The sequence below is a fragment of the Neofelis nebulosa genome, chromosome 6, assembly GCF_028018385.1.
Source record: "Neofelis nebulosa isolate mNeoNeb1 chromosome 6, mNeoNeb1.pri, whole genome shotgun sequence".
In the NCBI taxonomy this organism is placed as follows: domain Eukaryota; kingdom Metazoa; phylum Chordata; class Mammalia; order Carnivora; family Felidae; genus Neofelis; species Neofelis nebulosa.
The window spans coordinates 66,686,338-66,705,744 of NC_080787.1; the positions used below are offsets into that span (position 1 = coordinate 66,686,338).

The following is a 19,407-nucleotide window of genomic DNA, read 5'->3' on the forward strand; positions in this document are numbered from 1 at the left end:
AAATTTATTTCAACGTATTATTTTAAGACTGCATTTGTTGTATATCAACATTATTATTAATAATATTTTGTTTTTGTTATTTTTTTCTCACAGAGGAACCTTTCATTGAATATATTTTCAATTTTTAAATTAGATTGTAAATTATTGAAAAATAATTACATTTAGTTTCATGAAATATTAAATAATTATATCAAAATTAAATGTCTTTATCTGCTTCATTTGCAGTGTTTATGAAAAATCTGAGTTGATTGCCAAAATGAAAAACCTGAACTTTTCAGATAAAATGTCTAGGTATTTGGCTTCTCTTGAAAAATGGGATGCTCTGGTAATGCTGGGCCTACACTCTTGGGTAACAGCAAGTGGCTGGAGCTAAAGAGCAGCTGCCCCCTGTAGATGGGTTGGGCTCTTGGTTTCCCTCAGTCCACATGTGTTTCCTCTGCATAAGGATGAGTGTCGGTTGCTGTTATTAACTCACTTCTCCCTCTTTTTTCTGTTAATAAAAGGTTTTTTAAGTTTTATTTATTTTGAGAGAGACAGGGACAGCATTAGTGGGGGAGGGGCAGAGGGAGAGGGAGAGAGAATCCCAAGCAGAGCCCAACAGAGGCTCAAACTCATGAAACTGTGAGATCATGACCTGAGCCAAAACCAAGGGTGCAATGCTTAACTGACAGAGCCACCCAGGCTCCTTTAATAAAAGTCTTAAGGGGAAAGTGAATTTTTCTTATATGCATATTTCTATCTGAGATGGAAAAACCAAAGCTAGACTGAGAGGGGTGTGCGGTTTTGTTTTGTATTCTTTTTTTAGATCACTTATATACGAATCCATTTCATTAACTGATTCATTTATTGAGTACCTACCTTGTGCAGGCACAAGGATGCTGGGAACAAAAGGGTGAATAGGATAGACGAAAAACCTCAGGAAGCTTATATTCCAGTTTCCTGGTTGGGCCCTATGGTCATGTGGTTGTGACCCTTGGTTTATATCAATCAATATGGAAAGGGTGTATATTAAGATCTTCAGAAGGATTGAGGGGAGTGGAGGATTGAGAAGAGGCCAGTGGATTAACTGATTGGGAATGCTGTATTTTTATTTTTTATTTTATTTTTTTAAAGATTTTATTTTATTTTTTTTGTTTAAGTAATCTCTACACTCAACATGAGGCTTGAATTCCCAACGCCAAGATCAAGAGTCACATGCTCTACTGACTGAGCCAGCCAGGTGCCCCTCATTAGGAATGCTTTTAAATGTTTATTTATTTTTGAAAGAGAAAGGGGAGGGAGAAGAGAGAGAGGGAGACATAGAATCTGAAGCAGGCTCCAGGCTCTGAGCTGTCAGCACAGAGCCCGACGCAGGGCTCGAATTCATGAACTATAAGATTATGACCTGAGCCAAAGTCGGAAGCTTAACAGACCGAGCCACCCAGGTGCCCCAGGAATGCTTTTAGAATGCAGGAGGATTAAGGACTAAATGGATAGTAACAATGCAGATATGCAGAGTATTCATGTAAGAAGGTTGGTGGATAGATGAGAGGGTAATATAATGGGGTAGCAAGGTTGGAGGAGGTTTGTTTTGTAGCAGGGAGAAGATATGCATATGTTTGTGAACTAAGATAAAGGGGGCATTGGAGAGGGAGAGGTTGAAGATTTGAAAAGACTTTTAATCCTCTAAAATGCAAAAATGATTGTAGAAAGGGAAATGGAGCAAAAGAGAAAAATTACAATATATTCTTAAAGACAAAAAACAGTTGGAGGATGTTAGAACCTACATATTGCTGGGCCATAGATACTAGTGAGATGTAGGCCATTTTACCTCAGTGGACACCTGAGACTCATCACTAGGGGATATCAGCCTCTGCAGGAGCTGATGAAGGGTGTGTGTGTGTGTGTGTGTGTGTGTGTGTGTGTGTGCAGTGTACCTCCTCTCTCCTCATCCAACCAGACAGAAAGTGAGATGTTTAGTAGGTTTATTATTGAGAGAAATTGAGCCAGAGAGCCTCCAGAGATGAAAGGTAAGCAGGATGGTGAAGGTAGGAAGGAGGTATGACACCAAAAACAGAGCAATGGAGCACAATTCTGTAATGAACTGTAGACCCCCACATACCCCACTGTTTCTAGAATGCCTGCATCCAGATGAAAACTTTTTATCAAGTGGGAAGTAGATTCTTCTTTGGAGAAACTGAATGTCCCTAGAGAACTAATCTTTCTACGTTCACATCTGAGGAACTCTCAGTGAAATCTGCCAGCTGATCATGCTATGCAGTGAAGTTATTCATCGACACACTGTGCCAGCATACATGAAGGCTGCTGTCAAAGTTAAATGCTTCATCCTTACATATATATGGATTATAAAAAAATCAGAAATTAGGGTATAGCTTCCAACATGGAAGAGAGAGGCCAAACTATCAAACAGGAAAAGCTAACCAGAGTGAAATGAAGATAGTCAAGGATGCAGAGAAAAACATTTAAAAGCCGACCTAATTGATTATGTCAGGGGTTTAAAATATTGCATTCAGGATATTTTTAAAAAGAGAACACAAGAGCGTCTTGGAAATAAGAAAATAACAAAAATTGGTGTTGAATAGATGGATTGGAAAACAAATCAGGGAAATATCTTGGAAAGTAGAATAAATAAGGAGGTGAAAAAATATAAGAGAAAGGGTAAGGAAACTGCATGGGTGGTATTATAGGTGTTAAACAGTTGTCTAAAAAAGGGGTTCCTAAAAGAGGGAATAAGAGAATATTATATGGAGAAAAGAATAAAAACTTACATTTTTTTGGTGATGTATAGCTCATATTGGAAGATGTGTTCAATACAAAGAATAGAAGAAAAATCCCAGGAAATAGTGTTGTCAAATTCCAAAACACTTGCAATAAAGATATGATCCTGAAACCATGAAGGTAGAGAATGGGATAAAGGAGGCAGGAAATTTGAAGACAGGTAAAGACATAAGTTACTGCATGTAGGGGGTGGTAGGGATCTGCTGTGTGGATTGAGGTTTCCTTTTTTTTTTTAATGTTTATTTATTTATTTTGAGAGAGAGAGAGAGAGAGAGAGAGAGAGAGAAAGAATGAAGAGGGGAGGAGGGGTGAGAGAGGGAGACAGAGAATCCCAAGCAGGCTCTGTGCTGCTTGACATGGGGCTCGAACTCATGAACCATGAGATTATGACCTGGGCCTAAATCAAGAGTCAGACACTTAACTGATTGAACCACCCAGGTATACCGATGTTTCCTTTTTAAAAGGAATTTTGATGCAACTAACTAGTTCAAAATTTTTATTTGGAAGCTTATGATTTGGCATCACCTCTCACCTCTGTCTGTACTCTTCTTCAGATTTATAGGTGGTCCCAAAGAGAAATGGCAGATGTTAAAGCCCCATTGTTTTATTTACTTACTTATTTATTTATACATAGGAGTTTTTATTAAACAATTTTATATGGTTCTGAAATTACATAATTTTTTTGAAGTTTTATAGATAATAAAAGAGAATATGCAGATACATTTTAGCACATACAGGGGCTTGAGGCTACTTTGTGTAAAGACTCTTGTCTGGTGTAGAGAAGGTGATCAGTTTAATAATGTAAAACAAAACAGAAAAAACAATCACCCTGAAGCCCCTCTTACTGGTCAAAGTAATGTTCTACCCAGGCTTCTTACCTGATCATCTGTCTCTTTTACGTATACACAGTCTTCACTTTTCCAGTGAGCATTTATTCTTAGTTAAGCCATGATTGAGGATCCCAAGGTGGGGATCACCATGTACCCAGGTCCCCCTTCACCACCCTTGGAGAAGAATGGAGGACAAAGGAGAGGTGGGTGAGTCAATTCAGATCATCCCAGGAAACGTGCCTAATGCCAGGCCATCATCCCAGGGTGACACCCAGGATACGGGACAGATTGTGTACACACACCCAATACTATTTTGCACATGGAGACATCATCCCCACGAGCAGTCATTGTCTTCTCACAATGGTGGAAGGACAGGCAGTTCTGCCAGCGGTTCCTGGTCCGGTACTGGTTGGGGAAGTGACTGTCAAAAGGGGCAGTCTGATAATTCTTGATTTGGGTCTTGATATCTTCCACCGTGGTGCTGCCTCCCTAAAGACATCCCTGAAGCAGCTCACGGCTCAGTGTGACTCAGAAAAGAAGCCAGAGTCAGACAGGAAACAGAATTAAGCATTTTGTTTGTTTTTAAACGAACAATGTTACTTAAACTGGTACAGTAATGGTCATTGTGAAATTCAGTTTAATAATGGTGACTTTATAGGGGTTCCTGGGTGGTTCAGTCAGTTAGGCAACCAATTGTTCATTTTGGCTCAGGATATGATCTTACAATATTTAAAACATATAAGTGTTTTAAATAAACATTTAAAAATAATGGTGACTCTATAGAGAAAATTCCATTTTAGAAATTTTGTTTTATTGTGATGGAATAAAAAAATCATTCATTAATCACTTGCTCACTTAAGAGAGGATATAATATATAAATGCAATAAAGTCAAGTTGCCTCCCTTTTAAATAGATTGTCAAAAAGATAAAGTTGTATGTATATATATGCATGTAGACATAAATGGGTGTCTGTGTTAAACCAATAAGCAAATAAGAACTTTAGGCCAGTACAGCTGTTTTCTTATTTTTCCCTGATTTCTCTACCTTATTATGACTTGGTTTCCAACACAGAGGGTAGAACCAAAATTTCAGAATGCTCCGTGACAGTTTGCTTATCATTTTCAGTGGGTGGTCATCAGTTTCAGTAGACCTTAGTGTAAAGTTCAGAGTTAGTAGTTACCATTTCAATGTATAGTGTTACGTTTATATAAACAACTGTTGGCTATGTTAGTCCTTAAGAGAATTCTTACCTACTATTCCTCATGATTTTTTAAAAGAAAAGCATGATTCCTGTCTTGCAGAGTTTTTACGTACAATGCAGATAAATTTAAAAGTCAGGTGGTAGGAATGTATTTCTTCTTGTTTTCCAATGAAAGTCTAAATTTGAGATCGGTTCATTTTGAATTTTTTTCCCTGAGTTTCCTCATGGGCCAGTGAGACCAATATTTTGAAACAAGATTGAGGGAGAAAGATATTTGGATTGTCTTTTGGCTTCTCTCTGCTACCTAGAAAGAATTTGCTAGTTATATTTTTTGTAAGAATGAAAACTAAGCTAAAACCTCTTTAGTTTATTTTTCAGTATGAGTCTTAAATGGATACTAGAAAATCAGTCTTAGGAACTCATTTGCAAGAATTTAACATGATAAAACTTCTTCGGAAAGTATACATTTAATTGTTAGCGGTGTGCTCTGTAGTTCTGCCTATAGACAAAACAGAGGGGTACTATTTATTTCCATTATAAATCTCTAGTGTTTGCCAGACAGCAGGGAAATCTGATAGTCTCCTCTGTTGAAACATCTTGTTGAGTCAGGGAATATCACTGCATAGTGCTTTAGCCCTATTCCCTTGCTCTTACACACCCCAAACTTTAACAATCTTTTACCAGACACTTTCTAAAAAGGGAGAGAACAAGGATTAAAAACTGCATAGGTACTGTAGGTATGGATGCTTCCATATGTCCAATAGGTAGATTACTATAAAAATGCATCATAAGTTATAAGTTCATTGAGAAAAATACGACTGAAATATTGTGTTACAAAAACCTTCATATCTAGATTTTCTTTCCTCTTCATCTTCAGTCTTCTCACAATGGTTCTTTGTTTTCCTCCCCCCAGTAAGATATTTCCCAAAGGCCTTCCTGACGAGTATGCCATAGCAGCTGTGTTTCGTGTGCGCAGAAGCACCAAAAAGGAACGGTGGTTCCTGTGGCAGGTGTTAAACCTGCAGAATCTGCCACAGGTAAGGAGCCATAGTGTTGTGCCGGTTAGTTTTCCCTTATGTGATTACGCCAGGTGAATCTTGGAACAGTGTGCACAAATTTGGAAGCAGATGTGGTGTCCAAATAGTCTTTTAAAGGATTCATCAGGAGGGAAATGCAAATATTCTCATAGGATGATTTTGTTGAGATCTGTAATATGAGAGCATGGTGGGTGAGACAAGGTTATTTTTTTGTTTGTTTGTTTCCACTTCTAGATTCATATTTTGTCTAAAGATACTCAAATGGCCCTTCTTTCACAACTGCTACATTGACACTAAGTCCATCTCACTAATAACTTCTTTATTTCCTATAATTTCTGATATGTATTATTTTTAAAGCTGTTCGTTGTTTCATCTGAAAGTCCTTAGTGAATGAAGAACCAGGATATAAATATTGATTCCATCAATAAAAAGTTACTGAACACATGCTGTATGCTAGTTGGTGACAAAGATAAGATTTTAACAAGCATAATTCCTTTCTCGGGGAGCATAAGGCCTAAAGGGATGTCATCTAGGAGAACAATATGCTAGAGCATAATCATAGTGCGACAGGTGCAGTGGTAGAGGTAAGCTTGGAGCTGGGCGTGGACTACGAGAACATAGAAAGGACAGCTTCCCAAAATGGGGCACACGGAGAACAGGAATGTAGGAATACTTATGGAAGAGATGTCATTTGGGCAGAAAGATGAGAGTGCAAGGACTCCAGGGCGGGAGATGAACCTCAGTATTACTTATTGGCACCTTACATTTGTGTTTATTTCTGTACATATCCACTGCCATGCTTTTTATTTCACTGGTCTTTTAATCTGTTAATACAGTCACAATTTTATGGTGGAAAAATGAAATGAACTGAAAAAGTACATCCTTTATGAAAATGCATTTTTTTCTGCACCATGCAAATCATCAAAGTTTCAAGAAGTTGATCTCAGTTTCCATGCTAAGAGAAGTAATCCTATTCTTATGCTTTTTAAATTAAGTAACATTTAATTCTTGAATTACTCATACAGAATTATATATATACTTAGATACATACATACACACATATAAATATATACTCTCAGATGTTCTCTCAAGGAAGGAACATATGACATTCACCAGAATACCCCATATTTGAAACATTTTTGTAGCTGGGTATTTGTTGTTCTTTTATATTAACAAGTCTGGTGGACCCAGGTGTCATCTAAAACATTTTACTAAGTCCTTCAGTTATACTAACATGCATTTCTGATTTTTTATTTGTGTGCTTTAGTAATTTTGAACACTGGTTTTAAAACACTTAAAGCTAATTTGCATTTTTGCAGATTTCTATAGTCGTTGATGGTGGAAAGAAAGTGGTGGAATTTATGTTCCGAGCTGCTCAGGGAGATGTGTTGAACTACATTTTTAAAAATCGAGAACTCCGTCCTTTGTTTGATCGTCAGTGGCATAAACTTGGCATTGGTATACAATCCCGGGACATTTCACTCTATATGGATTGTAATTTAATTGCAAGCCGGCATATAGATGAAAAGAACGCTGTGGACCTTCGTGGAAGGACTGTTATTGCTGCACGAGCTTCCGATGGCAAGCCTGTGGACGTGAGTTGTGATGTTGGTTATGAAAGAGAACTAGTAAAACTTCTAAATTAGATGCCTTATTAAAACCTTCTTTCTTTAATTACTTTGTAATACATTCCCTTCTCAACACTTTTTAAATTAGCCATCAGATGTGTGAAGCATTGCCATGTATTTCCAACTGTATTTTCACATATATTATCTTCTCTCTGTTTTCACCCATTTTCTCTAGCCTGTGAATTTAAAAGAACTAGGTCATGCCTTAAAAAATGAGGTTGTTACAAGTAAAGCTTAGTAAAAATTGACAATATGATACAAAAAGTAGCTTGAATAAGCTTATATGTTTTGAATAGAAAAGACTGGAAAAAGATGAACTTTAAATTAAATGGTTCCAGATTATCTGATGTTTCCACTCAAGAACAATAGGCTATTTATTCATCTTCAGAATAGCAATTGTTTTGTATTGCAGACTATTTTTCATAAGCCTATGATGGTTTTTAAAGTTCTGCTGTGACTGAAATATAACCACTAATTGTATCAGTAGGTCATTTGGATGATAACAATGTCTTGTAAAATCCTTTCATTTGAATAGGTCCTTTAAAAACTATATTTGATGCTCAAGTGATAATAGATTTATTATTAATTTCCCTAAAGAAGAGGGCCTATAAACCTAAAAAAGTGAGATATATCTAAATTTCATGACTTTACATTTTCTTATGGGTAGAATGATGGGGAAACCCATAAAAATAATCTGAATGCAGGTCACCAATGGGAATTGCTAATAGTGTTAACACAGAACACTTAATAGCTCAATTTTGTTTCAAAAGCACAATTCTGTACAAATACATATTTGGGCAGTGTATTTTTTCTAAATGCCCATGTGGAAGGAATCAATATAGATAGATGATTAATAGATGGATAAAGTTAATATATGTGTGTATATATAGTCAGTAAAATATATATAGTGTATATAGTCAATAAAATATTTTTAAAGTGTTTTCTGTTAGAGACATTGAATGAATCAGTGAGAATGTCATAACTGGAGCTCAGTAATGATCAGCAAAATAGGCCAGAGTAGGAAAAATGAATCCTGGAGGCAAGACATCATGGCATTATGGAGAGTAAGATGGTTTGAAGATCAGACAGATGAGGTTGTAAATCCTAGCTCGTCTCCTTAACTCTAATGATCTGCTGATTTATTTTGTTAGCTGTTAATTTATCTGGGTCTCAGTATTCTCAATTAAAAAATATCGTTGGTAGAGTTACTTAGTTATAATTGTATAGAGTATGTGCAGTAGTGCCTAATATGTAGTTAGTTCCCTGTATATTCATTTGTTTCTTCAGGACCAGACACTCCACTCAACCCTTCCCTAGGAGAATGGGGAAAAAAACAAAAAACAAAAAAACTTCTCTTGCTCTCAAGAGATCTTGAAGGCTAATGGAAGGATCAAAGACTATGTCTGTAAATTGTGGCTGCCAATAATAATAACAGTATTAATTGTAATACAACAGTATAGACAGACCTTTCAGAAAGGTCTCTCCAAAGGCAAGGGAGGAAGTGGAGACTGAGACTGCCAGTTAGAAAGAACATCAGTGATGTAAATTTCAGCAGTAGGTGTAGTGTAGGTAGATAGGAGTCCATTCAGGGAATTCTTGCAATAGTAGTAGAGAGTGATACCCGCTGCAAGTACCAAAGTTTAAGGCTGGAGTTTGGGATTAGAACCTCTTATAGGATTAGTGAGAGCAAGGCTCTGTTTTCAGAAGAACTGGAAGAACTAAGAACACATGGAGATAAATTCATAACCTTTGTAGGGAGGTAGCAATTAGAGAGGAACAAGCTGTTTCAAGACCAGGGTCCAGGCTCAGAGCTCACCCTCTGAAAGCTGAGTGCTGTGTCATGTGTCTTACTAACTTCTCATCCAAGAGAATAATTAAGCTCAGAACCTGAAGCTGACAAATATCAGGTGTGTCCTCTAGAAAGACATAATGTAAAAATTATAGTATTACAATGGTTTTTTAGTTAGTGTGACATCTTACTTCATTTGAAGGTAAAATTAAAGCCATACCCAAAATGAGAGGACAGAGGAATATGTCCCAAATGAAAGAACAGGACAAAATGACAGCAAGAGACCTAAGTGAAATGGAGATAAGTAATATGCCTGATAAAAAATTTAAAGTAATGGTGATAAAGATACTCACTGGGTTTGAGAAAAGAGTGGAAGACCTCATTGAGACCCTTAACTAAGAGACATAAAACATTAAAAAAAAAACCCGAAAACCAGAGATGAAGAGCTCAATAACCTAAATTAAAAATTTACTAGATGGAATACATTGTAGACTAGAGGAAGCACAAGAACAGATCAGTGACCTGGAGGACAGATTAATGGAAAGCAATCAAGTTGAACAGGAGAGAGGAAAAAAATAATAATAAAAAAATAAAAATACACTTAGGCAACTTAGTGACATCATCAAGTGTAATAACATTAACATTATAGGAGTCCCAAAAGGAAAAGAGAGAAAAAAGGGATTAGAAAATTTATTTGAAGAAATAATAGCTGAAAACTTCTGAATCTGGGAAGGAAACAGAAATCCAGATCAAGGAGACACAGAGACCCCAGCAAAATCAACCCAAGACACATCATAATTAAAATAGCAAAAAGTAGTGATAAAGAGAGTACTCTAAAAGCAGCAAGAGAAGGGGCACCTGGGTGGCTCAGTCAGTTAAGTGTCTGACTTCAGCTCAGGTCATAATCGCACGGTTCATGGGTTCCTGAGTTCACGCCCCACGTCAGGCTCTGTGCTGACTGCTCAGAGCCTGGAGCCTGCTTTGGATTCTGTATGTCCCTTGCTCTCTCTCTGCCCTTCTCCCATTTATGCTCTGTCTCTCTGTTTCTCAAAAATAAATGTTAAATAAATAATAAATAGATAAAAATAAAAGCAGCAAGAGAAAAGAAAAAAGTTACATACCCGGAAAATTTCATAAGGCTATCAGCTGATTTTCAGTAGAAACTTTGCAGGTCAGAAGAGAGTGCCATGTTATTCAAAGTGATGAAAGAAAAAAACCTGCTGCCAACAATATTCTATCCAGCAAGGCTATCATTCAGAGTAGAAAGAGAGATGAAGAGTTTCCCAAACAAACAAAAGTTAAAGGAATTTATGACCACAAGTCCAGTCCTACAAGAAATGTTAAAGGGGACTCTTTAAGTGGAAAGAAAAGACCAGAAGTAGGAGTAAGAAAAGTAGGAAACACAAGAACAATCAAGTCAATTATATCTCTGAAAATCAGTCAAAGGATTAATAAATAGAAGGATGTAGAGTATGACACCATATACCTAAAATGTGAGGGGGAGAGGAGTAAAGAATGGGTTCAAATTTAAGTGACCATCAACTTAATATAGACTGCTATAAGCATAATATATACAAACCTGATAGTAATCCCAAATCAAAAACCAATAATATATATGCAAAAATTAAAGGAATGGAATCCATGCATATCACTAAAGAAAGCCAGCAAACTGAGAAAGAATAAAGCAAGAGAAGAAAGGAACAGAAAAGAACTATAAAAATAACCACAAAATAAGTGGTTATAAAACAAAATGGCAGTAAGTACATACCTATCCATAATTACTTTGAATGTAAATGGACTAAATGCTCCAATCAAAAGACACAGGATGATGGAATGGATAAAAAAACAAGACCCATCTGTATGCTGCCTACAAGACACTCACTTTAAGCCTAAAGACACATGAACATTGAAAGTGGGAAGGGGCAGAAAGGCATTTGTCATGCAAACAGAAGTGAAAAGAAAGATAGCAATATTTCTATCAGACAAAATAGACTTTAAAACAAAAACTAAAAAAGACAAAGAAGGACACTATATAATCATAAAGGGAGCAATCCAACAAGAAGATATAACTGTAAATATTTATGCACCCAATATGGGAGACCCCAAATACAGAAAGCAGCTAATCACAAACATAAAGGAAGTACTCAATAGTAATAAAATAATAATAGGGGGCTTTAAGATCTCACTAACATTAATAGATAGATCATCCAAACAGAAAATTAACAAGGAAACAGGGGCTTTGGATGACACAGTGGACCTGATCAATCTAACAGATATATTCAGAATGTTCCATCCTGAAGCAGTATAGTACACATTCTTCTCAAGTGTACATGGAACATTCTCCAGAAGAGATAACATATTAGGCCACAAAACAAGTTTCGACAAACTCAAAAAGATCAAAGTCATACCATGCATCTTTTCTGACCACAATGCTATGAAACTAGAAATCATTCACAAGAAAAAAATGTGGAAAAAAACACAAATACATGGAAGTTAATAACATGCTACTAAAAAAAAAAATGGGTCACCCAAGAAATCAAGGGGAAATAAAAATACATGGAAACAAATGAAAATGAAAAAACAGTGGTCCAAAATCTTTGCGATGCAGCAAAGTGGTTCCAAGAAGGAAGTTAACAGCAATGCAGGTCTACCTCAAGAAGCAAGAAAGTATCAAATAAGCAAAATAACCTTACATACAAAGCAGCTATTTTCTTCCATCAAACCAGACGGAAGAAAATAATAAATATTAGAGCAGAAATACACAAAATAGAAACTAAAACACAATAGATCAATTAAACTAGGAGCTGGCTCTTTGAAAAGATCAACAAAATTGATAAACCTCTAGCTAGACTCATAAAAAAAAAAAAAGGAGAACAAGAGAGAGAACACTCAAACAAAATCAGAAATGAAAAAGGAGAAATAAAAACTGATACCACAGAAATACAAATTATTGTAAGAAAATATGAAAATTATATGTCAACAAATTGGACAATTTAGAAGAAATGGATAAATTCCTAGAAAAATATAACCTTCCTAAACTAAAGTAGGAATAATGAATTTTAACACACCAATGAAATTGAATCATTAATCCAAAAACTCCTAACCGCTTCACAAGTGAATTTTACTGAGACTTTAAAGAAGAGTTAATACCAACTGTTCTCAAACTATTGCAAGATGTAGAAGAAGGAAAATTTCCAAATTCATTCCATGAGGCCAGCATTACCCTAAAACCAAAAGCAGATAAAGACACTACAAAAAAGAGAACTACAGGCCAATATCTCTGATTAAAATTGGTGGAAAAATCCTCAACAAAATATTAGCAAATTGAATCCAATAATACATTTTAAAAAATCACACACCACCATCAAGTGGGATTTATTCCTGGGATGCAAGAGTGGTTCAGTATTTGCAAATCAATGTGATACATCATATCAACAAGACAAAGGATAAAAAGCATATGAGCATTTTAGTAGATGTGGAAAAAGCATTTGACAAAGTACAATCTCCATTCGTGATAAAAACCCTCAACAAAGTAGGTTTAGAGGGAACAAACCTCAATATAATAAAGGCCATGTATGACAGACCCACAGCAAACATCATACTTAATGGTGAAAAGTGGAGAGCTTTTCTTCTAATCTCAGGAACAAGACAAAGTTACTCACTCCCGCCACTTTTATCAACATGGTACTGGAAGGCCTAGCCACAGGAGTCAGATAAAGAAAAAGGAATAAAAAGCATGCAAATTGGTAAGGAAGAAGTAAAACTTTCACTATTTGCAGATGACATGGTAATATATATATAGAAAATTCTAAAGACTCCAAAAATCTACTAGAACTGATAAGTGAATTCAGTGTGGTTATAGAATACAAAATCAACATATAGAAATCTGTTGCATTTCAATACACTAATAATGAAGAAGCAGACAAAGAAATTAAGAGTACAGTACCATTTACAATTGCATGAAAAATAATAAAATTCCTAGGAGTAAACTTAACCAAGGAGATGGAAGACATGAACTCTGAAAACTATAAAACACTGATGAAAGAGATTGAAGATGACACAAACTAATGGAAAGATAGTCCGTGTTTGTGGATTGGGAGAATAAATACTGTTAAAATTTCCATACTACCCAAAGCAATCTATAGATTTAATGCAATCCCTATCAAAACACCAAGAGCATTTTTCACAGAACTGGAACAAATAATCCTAAAATTTGTATGGAAGCACAAAAGTCCCTGAATAGCCAAAGTTATCTTGAAAAAGAAGAACAAAACTGGAGGTATCACAATTCCAGATTTCAAGAAGCACTTAAAAACTGTACTAATCAAAACACTATGGTACTGCACAAAAATAGTACCATAGGATGTACTGTTCAGGATGTACTGTTCAGGATGTCTGTTATTGAAGAAAATCATAATAATTGAGTTTGTTTATTTTATGTATACTGTCCATTTGCTTCTGTGAGAAAGAGGTAGATGACAAAACTGATATAAAGGATTTTTTTTAACAAATTCTGTGTGACAGGGCCAGTATAGACTTAGCCCTGAACACTGTCCTTATAAAGTACTGTTGTCAATGAAGGATTCTAAAGTAACTAATGAATAATAAAGCATCATTAAACTAGGAATGTAGTTTCAATGTCATGTTAATTGATTAGTTTCTAATATGTCAAAAATTGGTCATCTATCTTCAGTTAAGTAAAATAATTCATATAAAGGGCCTAGTAGAGTGGATGGTATATAATTGAGTTTTAATATTTATTGGCTATTTTGGTAACAATGATGATGATTAATTGGTTTTAGTTAGGAAGAAAGTTAATTGGAGTCCCCATTCTTTATTCTACTTAGTGGGTATGTTACTATGTGGCTTTTCATTAGACTATGTAAGACAGTGTATTTAAACTTTATAAACAAAAGTTAACTTCAATACCTTGCAAAAAGTTACACAAAAGAAATCATTAAGGCTGCTCATGAATTCACAAGATGTCTGGAGTTCTTAACATGTTTCATGAGCTGAATTGATTTTGTTCATCTCAGTGTAGAGTGATAGTTACAGCCTTTTTTCTACCTCTGTGCTTTTTTGGTGTTGGGCAGAGTTTCAAAACAACTGAAGATATCTGCTTTTCATTATGGTAGGATTAATTATTGTAATATAAAAGTTGGATATCTCTATAACAAGTACATCTTGTTATCAAAGTAATGCATAATTTAGCTCTGGAATATTGGGAGACAGAGGAAGAGGTGGAGACAGAGAGAGAAAGAGAAGGGCAGGCAGGAGGAAGAAGACAGGGATGAAAGGAGAGGTTGTTTCTGACCTGTGTCAAATATGTCAAATCATTGTAGGATTTATTTTAAACTACTAAATTTGCAACCACAGATTAATTTAAAACAGCCAATTTACGTGTCTGTCATATTGAAATTCTGTCAATACTCTTTATTATTCTTATGTGGTTCCTTGCTTTTGCATTTAAAGGCATGATTGTACCTTTTTTGAACTGTAAAATCTCGGATTGTGAGTAACTTGTTCCACAAGATGAGAAAACATTTTTGATAATAATTTTAACTTGATAAATGAGCAATGTCTTGCAATATAAGTAATATATGACAGCGAATGTCATATGATCACAACTGAACCAATGGTTTTTGAAATTTGCTTTTATATACAAGTGCTTTGGACTACAAGCATGTTTCCGGAATGAATTATGCTCACAAACCAAAGTTTTACTATTTTATATTTCATGTCCAATGCCAAAAAACGTGAATCTGCTAAGCCAAGAGAAGGAATCTATTATTTTTGTAAAAAGATTGTGAGTGTGGCTTAGGATTACCCCCATCGATATTAGAATGCATTAAAAAGATGAAAACCAAATCTCTCTCTCTCTCTTTTTTTTTTCTTGTTGGGAAGTAAGCACCTGTTTCAGTGCCTCAAATAAGAGATCTGGAGGTATTGAGAAAGCCTTTTCCATCATGTGTTCATTCCTTTGACTACTTTTTCTCCAGAATTTTTTACTTTGGAATATTTCTTATTTTGTGGGCATACTTTATTGTAATGAGTAACAATACCTCTCTTGTAATTAAATACTTCTTTTTTGTATGAAACAACTAGCAAAAATTTGCAATTGCCTTCATTATCTGATTTCTTTCATACAGAGATCTATCTCAATAATTGAATCCATGCCTCTTTCTCTAATGGTCCATAAAATCATGAATCCTAAATTAAATAAAAACATTAAAAATATCTACCAATAACTTATTTGTATTAGCTTCTTTTTATCTTTCCAGTTAAATTACCATAGCTTTTAAGTGCCTAAATGTGATTTTCAAGAAAACTAATGATGTGTCTTATCACTACTTTTTTAATAGATTGAACTTCATCAACTTAAAATCTACTGTAACTCAAACTTCATAGCCCAAGAAACATGCTGCGAAATATCAGATGCTAAGGTAAGTTAGTTTTCGTGGCATGTGAAGAATGCATCTGTAGAGTGTAAATGTAGAGCAGCACTGAGTGTCTTCTGTTGAAGCCAGGTGAGTAATTTGTTCCCAGTAAGACACCCCTTATAGTGCTCTCACATAGTTTCTTTTTACAGTGTGAATCCCAGTGTTTTGTCTTGAACTTTGGGAATGGTATGTCCTCACTTTGGACTTGACATAAAGAGAATTTATGACTTTCTCCTTAAAATATGTTCTAATGATAACATCATCATTTTCCAGTTGCAGGAATTTTAAATCTGTGATCATATGTTACTCTTTCTCACTTTCCTCTTCTAGTTTGTTATCCATCTTGGATAGTTTTCCTTTGTGATAGATTTTTCATCTACCTTTTCCCTGTTATTGACATGGTCTGCCTTTATCTCCTGACTGGATTTTTGCATTATCGTGTCAACTGCCTTTCCAGTCTCTACACCATTTTATTTCAAGATAACCAGAATAAGTCTCTGAATCACTGCTTTGTATATGCATTTATTTTCTCTCAGTAAACATTTGTTATTCAAAAACACTGATCTTCTAGACATTGTGCTAAAGAACAAGGCTATAACAGTCATGAATAAGGCACATTCACTGCCTGCTGTTCATCTCTTTCCCCAAGCCTTTGGTCACTCCCTGTTGGCAACAGAATATAAACTCGGTTACTCAGCCTCTCATTCTTAATATTCCCAACCTAACTGTACAACTGTTAATTTCTTGTACCAATATTCCATTCCAAAGAAAAAAATACTGAATTCAGCACTTTCTGTAGTTCTCATTATAGTGATCAGGTGCACTATCTTATGTTATTAGATACAGTTGCATTTGTTTTTATTTAATCAACTCCATTTTAAGCTCATTGAGGGGAGTTACACTTTCATGCTCCACTTTTTTAAAAAAATTTTTTAAAATGTTTATTTTTGACACAAAGAGAGAGAGAGAGAGACACGGAGTGCAAATGGGTAAAGGGCAGAGAGAAAGAGGGCGACACAGAATCCGAAACAGGCTCTAGGCTCTGAGCTGTCAGCACAGAGCCTGACATCAGGCTCGAACTCAGGAACCATGAGATCATGAGGTGAGCCAAAGTCGGACCCTTAACTGACTGAACCACCAGGTGCCCCTCATGCTGTGCTTTTCTATTTCTAGAGCTTTGTTTCTAGAAGACAGTCAAAACACTTTCTTAAGTTGTTGACTTATCAACTATTAAAGCAGGTAGATGGGACAAAAAGTGCTTAACAGGGATTAATTTTAAAAAGTCTTACAGAGAGAACATATGAAAAGTGAAAGTAAAAGGTGAAATGTTTTTCTCTGTATCTTAGACTTTTCAGAACTTCTATACTTACATCCAAAATTGTATGAAAATTTTATCAATAACTTAGTAATTCAGAAATATTTTTAACTTCTGTCTCTCACTGTGAATAGTAGGATAATAATGTGGCTGATTTAAAGCATTATCTAAGTCTTTCAAAATTACTTGTTTTACTTATGTAACTTGGTTTAAAGCATATCTCCAAACCAGTTTATGGCTCTCATTCCAAGTAAAATGAAAGCCAGCCAAATATCATTCTAAAAATATCTAAAAAGATAATTTATAATGCCAATCTACAGACCTGAAATACCGAGACTTCCTGGAGCCACATATGTAAATTTTGAAGGTGTTTAATTCTCTGAAAGCTTATTTTTTAAATTAATTATTTGTTTAGGATGTAAGAGCTTTTAAAATAATAATTTTTCCTGATTAAAAAGCAGCATAAAATTTTTTTGATATATCTGAATACTGAATCTTGGGGTACTTGACTGGTTCAGTCAGTTAAGTGTCCAACTCTTGATTTCAGCTCAGGTCATGATCTCATGATGGGTTGTAAGATCAAGCCCCATGTTGGGCTCTGCACTGACAGCATGGAGCCTCTTTGGGATTCTCTCTCTGCCCTTGCCCTGCTCTCTTTCTTTCTCTCACTCTTTCTGAAATAAATAAACATAAGAGAAAGAAAGAAAGAAAGAAAGAAAGAAAGAAAGAAAGAAAGAAAGAAAGAAAGAAAGAAAGAAAGAAAAGAAAGAGAAAGAGAGAGAGAGAGAGAAAGAAAGAAAGAGAAAAAGAAAGTTGTATTCTTGACTAGTTTTTACTCTGTGTCATCACATAATAGATATTTTCAATACAAATTATGAGAAAAGTGTTTAAGGAAGTATAGGTGATAGATTTAGTGGAGTGGTTTGATTATTAAAAACAGTGATGTAACTTAATAAATTATGGTAAAAAAGTTAATCACATCCTAAAAATGTTACTTTGGAGTTAAATTGTGGAAAAGAAGGTAGGAATTCATCTCCAGCCGTAAGAAAAAAATAACAAAAACCTGCCTATTTTCCTGATGATAATTATTTGAAGGGACATCATCATTCTGTTAATGAGTAACAGAAATTAGAAACATGCTACATTTTACAAATGGGAAGATAAATAATTATATAAAAGCCATTTAAGTGCATCTGTTATAATTCTGACACCAACTTTTTTTTTTTGAAAAATGTATTGAATTCAGAAAGTTTTAATGTGCTTGCTTAAAAATTTAATTTTATCTTGGAATTTCAAATCAGACATGTTTTTTGTTATTAATAGTTTATAGCATATTTCAAGGGTAAAATTTATTCAAGATAATTTGTAAATATACTTCTTTGCTTCTATTAATTAGATTTTCTGTTTCTGTCAAGTTTCATGACTACAGACATAGGCAGAAGGAGGAAATTAGCAACATTTGTTGAAAATAAATGTGAAATGTGATTAAAATTTGTAGGGCCAATTAAGTAAATATGTGTCAAATCAAAACCAGAAGTTTTACAAAGAGTCCTTACTTGTACATTTTCATGTTCTCTTTAGGCACTCTTTGGAGAGTGTGGACAGTTTTATAGTGAAGCCTGAGACATACTTTTCAAGTCATTTAAATCCCCAATTTAATGTAGTAAATCAGTTATCCAGAGCAAAATTATGAACTCAAATTGGGTTGTGGTCATCTGAGTGGGAACCAGTAGAGCTGGACCTGACTGGAAAATCATATCAAATCATATGAGAGAAATGAACTATTCTGGTGATAATCATGTTTCATTCTAATGTGACTTGAAACTTGTGGACTTGGAAACTGATCAAGGTAACAAAAGAGCCAGTTATTAAATCTGGAGAGGGTAAATGTGATGGAACTAGTGGTGGACATGGGAACCTAATCCCAGTGTTTCTGGGTGCTATTTTTCTTACAGTTTTTGTTGTTTTCACAGGCATTGGAATGCTACCCATTTTTTTTCAAAATAATTTTGTGTCTTAAAAATTATGTATGTTTGTCATAGAAAACTTGGAAAATACAGCCAAATTTAAAGAAGGAAGTAGATATCAACCTTGGTCTCACCACAGTAAATAACCACTGACCATCCTTTACTACTTTTTTATCCTGACAATATTTTTCCAAGCATATATAATTTGTAATATGTAATGTGTGAGCCCTTTCCCCTAAATTGGAAATTCAGAGTTATGAAATGGCAAGCATAAAATTACAAATTCACAGTTACAAACCCTGATGAGGAGACTGAAATTATGAAATAATTATTATGAAACTATTAATTATTAATTTAATAATTATTAACAATAATTAATCACTGGTAAGTAATGGGATAGGAGAGGATACATTTATCCTCCC

General features: G+C 34.9%; 1 protein-coding gene and 1 pseudogene across 2 annotated transcripts in view; one reads left to right on the top strand and one right to left on the bottom strand.

Annotated features, from left to right (window-relative positions):
- COL19A1 (collagen type XIX alpha 1 chain) overlaps positions 1 to 19,407 on the top strand; it is a 350,374-nt gene that overhangs the window by 44,094 nt on the left and 286,873 nt on the right. For both annotated transcript variants that reach the window (XM_058734368.1, XM_058734369.1), the window contains exons 5-7: positions 5,723 to 5,846; positions 7,166 to 7,441; positions 15,626 to 15,706. In XM_058734368.1, the coding sequence (XP_058590351.1) occupies positions 5,723 to 5,846; positions 7,166 to 7,441; positions 15,626 to 15,706 (481 nt within the window). The remainder of the gene's footprint in view (positions 1 to 5,722; positions 5,847 to 7,165; positions 7,442 to 15,625; positions 15,707 to 19,407) is intronic.
- LOC131514822 (cytochrome c oxidase subunit 6B1-like) lies at positions 3,826 to 5,680 on the bottom strand (annotated as a pseudogene).